This window comes from Peromyscus eremicus, chromosome 16_21 (genome assembly GCF_949786415.1).
Source record: "Peromyscus eremicus chromosome 16_21, PerEre_H2_v1, whole genome shotgun sequence".
NCBI classification, from domain to species: Eukaryota; Metazoa; Chordata; class Mammalia; order Rodentia; family Cricetidae; genus Peromyscus; species Peromyscus eremicus.
Window position 1 is genome coordinate 48,332,111 of NC_081432.1, and position 13,278 is coordinate 48,345,388.

Genomic DNA, 13,278 nt, shown 5'->3' on the forward strand with positions numbered 1-13,278 from the left:
GCTTCTAACATGTCTTGTGTTGTCTTCATTGCCGTACGTGGAGCCTCAGAAAATAACTATGCCTACAAAGAATAAGACTGAAATACTTTCAAATCCTGGCCATCTTGAAAAGTGATAGATCCCTTCTGAAAATATCAAAGTATTTCAATAAAACATGGCTGTTATAAATGGGGGTTATTGTCAAAAGATTAAGCATTCAGCTGACACCATTTACCTACTTGCAATTACCAGGCATCTCAGGCATTTTTATTAAAAATTTGGCTATGGGCTGGAGAGATGGCTCAGCCATTAAAGGCTAGGTTTACAACAAAAATAAAAATTTGGCTAATATATTTACATTAATATGTAAGTTACAGTAGCATGAGACCAGCAAATCATGAGAAAAAATATTTTATAGGATAATCCTGCAACAACATGATGTCAGTTGTTGTATACTTTACTAGTATCCAGGGGTGGGGTACATGTTCAGTTGTGGTTGGTTTTTAACACCATCATGTTGTTTGGGCCTTTTAAATTTAAGTAATAAAGTGACAGAAACTGTATGTCTTAATTGTCTATAGCCACATTTCTCCATTCACGGGAGCAGTATTAGCATCACTGGTTATAATCCCAGACCACAGCTTGTAAAGCAGCTATGAACTTCAGCTTATCCTAGCATTTGATCAAACAGTATTTATTGCCCAAAATAGTGCACTGCCAGCAGCGTTTTGCTTGACAAATGTGTATCGACAAAAGTATGCCAAACCCAGCATTTCTGTTCCTTATCCATGGGTGCTCTGCTTTCTTTTAATGGACATTCTTTTTCCTCCCTTAGGCGGATGCCGTTTCATTTGAAGAAATAAAGAAGTACATTAACCAAGAGGTCCTAAGGATTTTTGAAGGTTAGGTTTGGTTTGTAATGCTTCCAAATTTTTTCACTGGTCTCCACTTCCCGTCCCCCCCAGCCCCGTGGGGAATCCCTCCAGTGGCGTTCTTGAAAGATGACTCCATGACAGCAATTGTGGAGAGGCAGCTGGCAGCTCCTTTTGACAGAAGTGTCTTCCTTTTGCTGAGTCAAACTTTCTCTTTAAACTTCCTTTCCTCACCATGTCTATAAACAACACAGGTAAAGTGCCTTCTACTGGTGTGACTGTCTTCCAAATATTTCAATACCCATCCCACCCCATCTTCATTTTTCTCCTCTAGGGAGTAAGTATGTCCAGCTCCCCCATCCCTGTCACCCTGGGGCAGGGGTGCTTAATTTACCTTTGAGTTTTTTCACCAAAGTGGGTTACTGTGTCTTTTGATCTATACCAGGGTCAGCCAACTAAAGACTCCCAGCCACATCCATCTGCTACCGATGGACTTTTATGTGGCCTACAAGCTCAGAACGGTTCTTACATATTTGTTAGAGGATTTCCCATCATTTTTTAAAAAGATCAAAATGACACATTTAAATGACCTAAATTTGGATCTGACTTCTAATAAAGTAGTTTGGGGTACAGTCATACTTCTTTTCATATTTCTCCAATGCTTTCGGGCATTAGGTGAAGAGTTGAATAGATGTGACAGATATCACGTAGCTAGCAAAAATAAATAAATATTCACTTTCTGACTCTTTTCAAAGTAAATTTGCCTACCCTGGCTCTAGATGTCTAAGCCCAAGGTAGCTTTGTTTTAAAAACAAAACAAAACAGTGTCTCACACATCCCATGCTGGCCTTGAATTCTCTATGTAGCTTGAGGTTGGCCTAGAACTCCTGATGTTCCTGCCTCCACGTTGCAAGTGCTGTGATTACAGGCATATACCAACATACCTGGGTTATTCATCCTTTCCTGGGGCTGAAACCCTGGACTTGATGCATGCTGGTGAGCACTCTACCAGCTGAGCCACATCCCTAGCCCATCACTGCTTCTGCTGAGCAGTTAAGCCTTGCTGATCTTTCATGGTGAGTCATCAGTTAACAGCATGGTTCTTCCCTCTGAAAACTTCTCAAAAGAGTTCCTCATTGTATATTATTTTAAAAACCTTACTCAGGTGAATTTATGTTTGCTATTACTAAACTTCAAGTGGCTTTAGTGGTAGAGCACTTGTCCGAGATGTCTAAGGTCCTGGGTTTGTCTTCCAGCATCAATCAATCAATCAATAAACAAACAAACAAATAAATAAATAAAAACAAAATCAAATAGAATTCAAGTGATTTACGTTCTGACATTGGTCCAATCTGAAAATATTGTTTAGAATATTTGTGGGAGGTAAGATGGCTGACACTTACAGCTTTGGGTCATCTCTAATGTCTAAGCATGTTCTATTCTAGTTGTTGATGGAAATGTTGAATTTAAAAGTCAAGAGCTAGACTGACAGGATGGCTCAGTGGGTAGAGGTGTTTGCTGCCAAGCCTGACAACCTGAGTTCCAGCTCTGGGACCCATATAGTGGAAGGAGAGAACTTACTCCTACAAGTTGTTCCCTAACCTTGGCACACCTGCTGTGCATGTACACACACTATGAGAATAATAATAAATAATAAAATAATAGTAATAGCAGTAATACAATGTAATTGTTTAAAATTTTAAGTTGAATCAAGGCTTAGGCCTTTCTAAATGTTATCAGATTCCTTCTGCACACTTATAAGTCATCTATTTATTAATCTATCATTCATTGAACTTTAACTTTATATATTTATTCTAAAATCTGCTCTAGATCTGTTCACAAGGATATCACATGGTTTTGCCCAATTAGTAGCTAAAGTCACAATCATTCCCCTCAACTGTAAGGTTCACCAAGTGGAAATTACCTGTTTTCAGCAAAGAAAACTACATTGGATCTCATGGCTCCTACCTCCGTTGCTAATAAGCACCATAAGCTAAAAGCGGGGTAGAGGGTTTTGTGAAGCATGAGAACACAAAATATCCTAATTCAACATTTTGTTAGAATTGTTTTAAGTAGTTTCCATTAGAGACTGAAATCTCACTGCTTGGATGTGAATTGTCTTGTTTCACTTGAGCAGTGGGGAGAGAACAGTGTCACACAGAAAAGAATATTTTAATGAGATTATAAATTCCTGTTGTTCCTTTACATCTTTCTTTACTTCCACTACCTGTCTTTACCTTGCCCGAAGTGATAATTTATTAGAATAATTTCTTACTTACTTTTGAGCTGTCAGTGTTCTTTTTAACTTTAACATTGTACTTAAATTTGCAAATTTTCTTTTCTTTTTGGTCTTATGGCCCTTGAATCAAGCACCATGGAATAGATGCTAATTTTTCCCACCAAAACATTTGTTTGTCTTAACAAGCACCCTGTAACATTCAGCACTCTGGAGGGAAAAAGGCCTTGTCACACGCCTCAGGAGACAAAGAATATGGACAGCAGCAAAGTTTTCAGATCTCAGTATAAAATGAAAATGTCCAAAATATACTTTAAAATTTCAAGAGAATACTAGAAAACCATTAAGCTGAGTGTGGGGCCCTTCTGATGGTGGAAGCCTTTGTTACTAGATAGGTGCCATGTCCATGAAGCAAGCGCTGGACACAGGCACTCACACAACATGTTCATCTGCAGTTGGCTGGAACCATGCAAAGGGAAACACTGAGGAATACATTTTTCATTGCAATCTAAAGTTTTCTTCTCATTTCTAATTTCTACAGACACTGCTGTCATTGAAAACCCTTTATCTCAAGAATGAGATTCTGAAATGCAATTTCTTAAAGATTCTTCTTGTCGCCATATTTAATAGTTCAGTAGTTAAGCCAACTTCTGGAGGTTAATTAACAGTCACAGAAGCTGGGCTGGAGAGATGACCCAATGTTAAGGGTGTATGTTCCACTCTTGCAGAGAACCCAAGTTTGGTTGCCAGCCCCCACATCCTCACAAGCACCTTTAATTCTAGCTCCAGAGGATCCTATTCTCCTTTCCTGCCTCCAAGGGCACCTGCTTTCACACCACACTTGCCACTGCACATATATACATATAATTTCAAAATAAGAATAAATCTTCTTTTAAAAGTGGATGTCAGAAACTACAACCAAGTATTATCGGAAAAAGAAAAACGTCAAGATACAGTAGGCATCGATTTTGTAAGTCCAGTACATGCTGTAAAGATGTGACCCCACGACTTCCTGTCTGGGTACTCAGCCAGGGAAACACCCTCAAAGAGGGCTCCAGGCTGCCCACACCCAACCACTCTGCCGCTGTTCCCATGAACAACTATGGGTCTCCTCAAGAAAGTCAGGGGCTTGGTTTGGGGCAAGCTCACCTGACTTGTACTGTGTTCTTTGGGTTTCTGCCTCACCACTGAGTTGTCCCCAGCTGGAAGCTGACAGGTATGGAGTCTTCCCCCCTCTCTCTTCTGGCTTCATTCCCATCCCTCCCACTACCTTTTACTTAGGGTCCCAGTGAATGGCAGGACACTCTAACCTCGAGAGAGCTTGTTTACCTCCAAAGCCACCTTAAAAATACCTTAGCCTCAAGATGGTTTTCTAAAAAGGGCCAAAGGAAATCTTTCTCTTGAAACTTCTGAATACCAGTTCCACATGTGCTATCCCCTCTCCTGGGAGCTCTGCAGACAGCAGCCGGGCAAATCGGTCTTCTCCCAAACACAATGCACCTGAACCTAGAGTGTAGTTATTCAGTACTTACGTTAATTTGCCCTCAAACCACTTCTATTCAGTCCATTTGATTTTTTCCACCCAGAAGCCACCTCTTCCGAGGCTGAACACCATTTTCCAAGAAGAAAAAAAAGCAAAACTCCATTTCCACAAATCACAGAGCTTGTAAGGTCAGTTTCCTTTTCCACAAAGCCTTCTCTCTAAGTGGAAAGATTAATTGTCACATTTTAAAGCAGTTTTGGTGAGCTAGCACAGTACAGTAAGTGCTGGGGTTCAATCACACCTATCTACAGCCCGTTTTCTTAGCAGTTTCATTAGAGAAGGTGTCAGTGGGGGCTTCTGTAGTCTCCCCACAAACTTCTGCTTGTCCATAGCCTCAGGAAGGGTTCTCTCTCTTCAGCAGGAGCCCATGGTGGTCCTCAGGAGGTCCTGCTGTATGCTTTATTCAAACCTGGTGCCCAGGTGGCTCCTCATGTGAAAGCCTACACCAGAGCATAAGTTTTGAGCTCTCCTCCAGGGATTTATCATTCCCCTTTGAACTTCTTAGGTGACCCTCCCAGGCTTCTCACCTTGGGCTATCCTCCAGGCCACTACCTTGTCCTTCAGCATGCTAAATGCTCCTTCCTAAACCCAACAAATGGAGGGAGGCGATTCTCCATAATCTCAAAGCTGGGTTCCAATTGGATCATAATACACAAGTATGCATTCACTCTAAAGTTAGATTAAATCCCCACTTTGATTGGTCAATATGTCAAGGCTTTTTTGCCAGCAGGGTGACCACACAAGGCAAAGACAGATGTCATCCACATGACTCGGCTTAGCTTTTTTGTCCTTATGAAGACTTAGCAGCTGCCAATGATGCTATCCACATAAATCAAAGTTTTAGCATATCAAAGAGCATAGATTTTGCTTATATACCTCACTTTATAATACTTGAGCATTTTCATCTATATAAAAAAACAAAAACCTATGAAATATTGTATACAAACTAGCAGGCTCTCTCCATTCTTTAAACCCTCAAAGCCCAATTCTGCAACTGAGGGAGAGCAGGAAGGTTAAGGTTATTTCTGCCTTTGGATTTCAGTGTTCAGGAAACCTGTGTTTTCTCCATTTTCACATATATTTCACATACCTGTATATGAAAGAGTATTTAATATATTATCCCATTCTCCTATTTCAAGGTAACATCTCTTTCTCTTTGTAACTGTGTATATATTTGTACATAGACATATCATCCAGTGGATACATATCTATAACTAATATGTTTATGTGTATTGTATTATATGCACAAATATATATACACATCATGGAAGATACAGTAAGTATTTCCACAACATAGTCTGCTTCTTCCATTTGCAGCTTCTGATTGCCAGGGACTCAAACAGAATCAGTCATGTGGTTTACAGGATTCCCTCCATCTCCAGTGATCTGACGTTGTCTGTTCTCAAAGAGGAATGGGTTCTGAAACACTTAATTGACAGGTGTGAATGAATGTAGGACTTGCCAACCATGATTGTCATCACATGGGGTAGCTAATTGGCCATTCTAAATGAAGGTCTTTTGATTTCAGTGTCTTTAAGTCTCTGTGGGGGCATTTCAATGTTCTAACTTGGCTGCCAGCTCAGCAGTCAGTATCTTAGGTGTTCATCTTTTAATTTTTTTCAGTATTAAAGTCAGAGTCTTGCTGAACTCTGGAGTTATCAATATAGTGATAGTCTGTCTCCCTTTATGTACTCATTTTTTCTTTTTTCTTTTACATTTTAATGAAAATACAACTACCTCACTTACCCCCTTCTTTTTCCTCCCCCAGACCCTCCCCTTTTTAGAAAGGGACCCTTAGTTGCTAGGGCTAGGGAAGACTACTTACCTCGCCTTTTAGGGAAAAATTTCTACCTACTTTATACTTAAGTTTTTGATCTATTTGCTATTTCAACTCCTTTCCCTTGTGCCCACTTCCAGAGATAACTTGTATTCCCCATTCTGAGTCTCTAGAGTTTGCATTTTAAATTTGTTGGGTTTCTATTCTCAGTATAAAGTCTCAGTTTTCTTGATTTTTACCAAGACGAATATCCCTCAGGTATCTGACCTCAGCTTCCAAATCCTGTTGCTACATTTGTCCTTTAGAGTCTCTTCATTCTTGAGTTTTATGACTTTAAAAATATCTGCATTGTTTTTCGAGCATCCACAGGAGACTTAAAGCACATGCGTGTGTTCAATCCACTGTCTTTACCCATGACAATATTTCAAAGCAACATCCTTTACAAAGACTGTGAACAAATATAGTGTTACGAATTACAAAATAAATGAGTCCATAATAAGTAGTAACAATTAAAATGAAACTGGGAAATAATTCAGATATCACAAGAAATTATTGTTGCATTGCCCCATAGGAAAAAAAAAAAAACCCTACATGTAATTTTAGCTTCCGTGATTAAAAGACATGTGGGAATGCCATGGAAAATGACGCAAAAAGTGATTTCCAGAAAAGATTAGTAATCCTGTGAATGAAAATTCTTTAACCTTAAGGCTAAAAGATAACAATACTATCAAGTAATGAAGACTTCGCTTAATCCAGCAGGTAACTAATGCTTATGTAATGAAGTATCAAAAGAAAATAAGACGAGGTTATACTAAGAAAGTGGGACAACATGTGAATGGGCGTTAGGAAAAAAGATTCATTTTTCTCTGAAAAAAAAATTAACTACAAATTCTGTTTGTGAAACAAAAGGCAGGTGAGGACTGGGTGACACCTGAATGTCCCTTACTTCTTCATTTAATGTTAATGTCTGCGTTGTCACTGGGACTTCTTTCTCCAAGGAAGCTGAGCCCTCAGTCTGGTCTGTCAGACCCGTGGCCCTTGTGACTGCTGCTCTTGTTCTGCCCAGGCAGGGGGAGTGTGAATGGTTTATGTACACCTCTTCTAAAGTCTTTAATTTTCTGCCTCATTAGAAAGCAGAGGCAAAAAAAAACCAAAACAAACAAACAAAAAAAACCAGTTTAAATGACTAAGGAGCCCTGAAAACCAAGGGAAGGCAATTAAAAATACAGGCCTTCTCAATTCATTCAGATGCTAAGAAACTATTAGTTTCAATTATAGAGCATTAGGGTAGGGTTCAGAAGAGGCAATTAGCTTATGCTAAATGACTGTTTCTTAGTGTAGCTGAAAGCCAGTTCATTTACAGCTAGAAGTAATTGTTTAAAATAATTGTGTTCTGCTAAAATTGTATTTAAAAAAAAAAAAACCCTCCCAAAACAAAGTACTTGTAAATTTACTTCATACGTTAAAGAGAAAAAATTAGGGTGGCAAATATTTCTGTCTAGGCATTAAAGGTAGTAAATATGTTTCATAACATTTATTCATTGGTGTGTGTTCACACGCACACCTATGTGTGTTGGTACATGTGCCAGAGCATGTGTGCATGTGTGGAGGCCAGAGGGAAATTTGTAGGAGTCTGGGCTCTCCTATCATGTGGGTCTCAGGGATTGGACTCAAGCAGCCAGGGTTAGTGCCAAGCACCTTTCCAAGCTGAGCTATCTCAGCCGAAAGTGAGCCTCACAAATGAAATCATTTGAATCACTAAGATAATTTGTTTGTTTGTTTTTTAATAAATTGTGTGGTGAGGAGAAACATTAACATTTCTTCTTATCATGGCAAGACTGTACCCTCTTCTAGTTTTTTATTTCAAAAATTAGTCACCCATTTATTAGATCTTTACAATGTCAATATATAAAATATAAGCAAAACAAGTTTAAGGAGTCCAGTGGCAGATTTTATTTATGAAGCGAATTCATGATTTTCTCAAAATGAATTCCAGACTAAAACACAGAGTATGCTCTTGAGATAAAATTTAACTGAACGATGCTCCATATGAAATTAATAACAAATGACTCAATAGTGACAAGAAATGTCTTGCATTAGTTGACAGATTTCTTGTCTGGTGTCTCAGACTGAGCTGAAGATGCTCAACTATTTTGGAATAGTTTGAGACACCAGATTAGAAATATCCTTTATAATATATATGTCCAATAAAAACATGATAACAGTTCTTACTCAAATGGTCAGTTTAAATAACTGAATTCCATAATTCCAGGACAAGAGTAATTGGTGACAAAGTCCACACTCACTAATGCAAAGTCCTGCTACAGAGAATGGTTAGCCAGGTCACAGCTGGAAGCCCAGGATTTCAAGGCTAGCCTGGATTGCATGAGACACTGAATCAAAGAACTATGACTTAAAGAATGCTAGGCTAATTTAGTTAATAATATACTTTCAGAAGTTAATTTTAAATCGAAAATTCTTATGCATCTTTTCACACTTATGATTCTTTTAAGTTTCATTAACACATCGATTTTCTTGTTTCTTCTTGTGTATGGGGGGGAGGGGTCCTATGTCTATGTGCAGGGCAGGAACTGGTTGGCTGGAGTTTGCCCCATGTGACCAAATACATGTACAAAAGCCACAGAGGATGTAAAATGTCTTTCTCTACCGCCCTCCATCTTATTCCCTATAACATGCTCTTTCACTAAACCTAGATTTTGCTTTCTTGACTAGGCTGATTACTATAAGTCCAGGTGTTCTTCCTGTCTCTGACCTCAAACCTTAAGCTTTTACAAGAGTGCCAACTGAGTCATCTTCCTGGTCCCAACATGTTAACTTTCAGCATTGCGTACTTGCTTTCATCTCAAAGAATCACGACATAGTAACTGTCTAAGACTTAGTCATTACATCCACTGGACCAACTCTAAAGGTGCTTTCATGAGCTGATGATGAGCCCCTGAGAGGGTCTGTTCAGTTAATGTTCTCTGTCATCAATGGGCACTTTCTTCAGGACCCATAGACAAAGTATTGTGCTCCAAGCAGTCTATAAAATGAATAAATGGTGATGCCTATGATGTGCCCCTTGGGAAAACATCTTGTGTTAGGAGGTACTTAATTCATAAAGATGTATCCCTCAGTGCTTAACAAAAATATGAAATGTATTTACCTGTTTTTCTGAATGGCATGGACAATGTGTTCGTTGCCTATAATTTGCGTTCTCTGTTCTAGTGTTTCTTAGGCTCACAGAGACACGCAGAAACATGTTTTATGTTTTTACTGCTGCCACTGAAATTCAGAGAGAGACTTCTCATCTGCAGCAACGTTGAATGTGTTCTCCTTTTACAAAATTAGATATCCTTCCTCCTACCAACCTGATTGAACAAATGACTCACTAACTCCAGATACAACCAGAAAATGCATAATAATGAGGATAACATAGACTTCCTTCCTTAAAAAGTAAAAGTTACTTGTGACATTTTTGCCTACTCTAGAGCTTAAACGGTGAAATGAAGCCTGTGACAGTTTTTCAGTAACTAAATGTCCCTGCTGAAAATGCAGTGTTGTGTAGCTAGAGTTTTTCTTCCTGGCCCACAGTCAGGACAAATCTCTGTCACCCGCCAGTCCCACAGCCGCTCAGACCCAACCAAATAAACACAGAGACTTATATTGCTTACAAACTGTATGGCTGTTGTAGGCTTCTTGCTAACTGTTCTTATATCTTGAATTAATCCATTTCTATAAATCTATACCTTGCCACGTGGCTCGTGGCTTACTGGCATCTTCACATGCTGTTTGTCATGGCGGTGGCTGGCAGTGTCTCCCTGACTCAGCCTTCCACTTCCCAGCTTTATTCTCCTCCTTGTCCCACCTATACTTCCTCCTGCCTGACTACTGGCCAATCAGTGTTTTATTTATTAACCAATCAGAGCAACACATTTGCCATACAGAACATCCCACAGTAGTGTTGTTTAAGTTACCTGCAACATGAGTCATCTGTCATCATGTAAGAAAATATAATTTCTGTAAATGTTAGTGAATTGGAAGAGTATATACCCATTAGTTCACATGACCTGTGGGTCCATAACTCGAAGGGTTGTGTAGTCATATTGCTCTCCCACTAAATCTGGAGTAAGGTCACAGATAGGACTCTGGTCAGCTGTGGGTCCTATCATTTTAGTACTTGCCAGGGAAGGTGGACACCTCCAAATTCACTAACAGAACTGTCACAGGGCAATATCACATGAGTGATCTCAGTGCGCATTCCGTGTCAACAGACTTCCTCCAGGGTGAGCAACCGAGCAGCAACTGCAAAGCTCTTTTATAAACAATTCTTTCTGGTTACTCATTGTCCATTCTGCTTTTGCGTTTTCTTTTCATAAGAAAAGTCAATCCAGTCATGACTCAAAACACAGGGATTGGGTTCTAACCACAGAAGGGGGTGCTAAAGAATATGAGAATAGAAGCCGGGTAGTGGTGGCACACACCTTTAATCCCAGCACTTGGGAGGCAGGGGCAGGCAGATCTCTGTGAGTTCGAGGCCAGCCTGGTCTACAGAGAGAGATCCAGGACAAGCACCAAAACTACATGAAGAAACCCTGTCTCAAAAAAAAAAAAAAAATATGTGAATAGATGTCAAATGGCTGTACATTCAACACATGGCTAGAAAGTGCCTCACATTTATTCTGAAAACAGTGAACCAAAGTTTTCTCCACAAGGCATAACCAAGTTAGTTAGACAAGTGTTCTGGCCACTCCACTGCTGGGTTCCAGGAACACTAGTAATTTCTAGACACTCTGAGCAACCCAGCTGCCCTCCTTCTGTCTTTAAACAAGTTCACGCAATTGATTCTATGCTCTATCAAAAACACGGCAGTCAGACCTTGGTATCTTATATGTGCTTAAATCAGTAATTGAATTTGTTTCAACTTCTTATAAAAATGTTGGGAAATACTTGGACATAAAGACCCTTCCGTCACATGATGTATCTCTTTCTTTCCTAAATGAAGAGAGGATGGCTGGGTTTCTGTCCCAGCTTAAGCTGCCAGCAGCAATGTTGTCTGCTCATGCTCATGGGAGGCCTGGCCCACCAGGGAAGGATGGGTTACCCGGACCCCCAGGAGACCCAGGACCCCAAGGTAGGACTGCAAGTGTAATATTGTGCTTGCTGGATTTTTAATCCTCAGTATTTATAACATGCTAATTGCAATTAAAATGCATATGTGTGGTGTGTATAAAATGGCTTGTTATGAACTATCTTGTTCATATTTTATTTTCTAGTGATAAATATTATTACTACTTCAAATTTAAAACTGATATGCCTGGTACTCTAAGTTCATTTTAATAATATCCAGTCTGACAAAAAGTTCAATGCTGTCCGCTGCTCTCTCATTGTTATATAGGAATCCTAAGGTTGTTTCTGTCTCCATCTCACTGTCAGGCAAGTGTCCTCTTCAGAGAATCTTAAAGAAACTGAAGACAGAGTCAGGAGATTCTGCTACAAACAGTCATTTGGAGCTAACACCTAGTTGTGGGGAGTTTAGAGTGATTGTAGATTAGATTATAGATGGTAACTTTGAAAGTATAGACATAATCTTCTTTTCATTTGTATTCATTTCTGAGAATTTCATAAAGGTGTACAGTGAAATATAATGATATCTTCTCCCCATTTCCCCATCCAAGTATCCCCATGGCCCCTCGACATCACCCCCAAATTCCTATCTTTTTTTTTAAATAACTCATTATGTCCAGTTAGTGTTACCAGATATAGAGCCCTCCTCTGGGACATGTAAGACTATCAGTGGCCACACCCTCCACTAAGAATAAGTACTCCATCGCCAGCAGCTAGCCACTGCCAATAGTTCCCAATAAGGGGTAGGGCCTGGAGGTCATCTACTCCATCTATGCCACAATCTTTGGATAGCTTGGTCTTGGGTAATTATGATAACTTTTGAACTTTAAAAGATACTTTGTATGACTTCTAAAGTCTTTAAAGACAAACTTATGTTGGCAAAAAAAAAATTGTCCCAGCGATGACAACTTGAGAGGACAAATGCTCTTCAATTTTGCTTAAGTTATTCTGACACAACTATTCTGTAAAAATATGGTTAGCAATCTGCGAACTGACTTAGATAGGTCTGCACTCAGATGATTCAGGAATTCTGACAGAGAAATGCCAGATTTAATAAATATGAACCGTGAGAAGCAAGATTAGAGAAACTGTAGCCCTAGGCACCTCAGCTACCACCAGAGTTCTTCCTAAACATTCTGGGAAGTTTACCTTGCTGGAGTTGAATCAATTTCTACTCCAGAATCCATTTTTAATTACCATCTGTGCATGGGCTCCACTTGCTGGACTAGCCGTCTTCATTGTGAGGACAGAGGTTGACAAAAGGGTGAAGTGCAGAAAGGGACAGGAAATGTGTCTGCTGAGTGATGTCTCAGGGTGCACTGGACACTTGGAATTCTGTCGAAGGGTGGCTCGTTCTTAAGAAATGCCTAAAGGACATATGAGTTCTTAACAGTACTTGTCAGCAAAGAAAGCCATTTTTAACGTAAATTAATTTGAAATATGCACCATGAAAGGAATTCCCACATTCCCACATTCCCAATTCCTGTACACAGCAGGGACAGAACAGCAGACACTGGTAAAAACCGTTCTCAGAATTAGCCGCAAGGCCCCACTTCATGAAGAAGATGGACCCCAGACACCAGGGAGCTGGTTGCCAGATTCTGGCTGAAGTCTATAATGGCGCCCCCACCCAGCCACAATGCTCTGCTAGCCTGTGGAGGAAATGTGGGGCTTGGTAGCGTACCCATAGACACTTCAGCTTGAGTCCCTTGGCTTACTGGAGGCAGTTGTCTCTGAGCATTTG

The 13,278-nt window shown here is 39.8% G+C and overlaps 1 protein-coding gene across 1 annotated transcript in view; it reads left to right on the forward strand.

The window, feature by feature from the left end:
- Col19a1 (collagen type XIX alpha 1 chain) overlaps positions 1-11,962 on the forward strand; it is a 300,361-nt gene extending 288,399 nt beyond the window's left edge. Inside the window, exons 44-46 of the mRNA XM_059281419.1 lie at positions 815-881; positions 11,413-11,541; positions 11,844-11,962. Of these exons, the coding sequence (XP_059137402.1) occupies positions 815-881; positions 11,413-11,541; positions 11,844-11,962 (315 nt within the window). The remainder of the gene's footprint in view (positions 1-814; positions 882-11,412; positions 11,542-11,843) is intronic.
- The last annotated feature ends 1,316 nt before the right edge of the window (positions 11,963-13,278 follow it).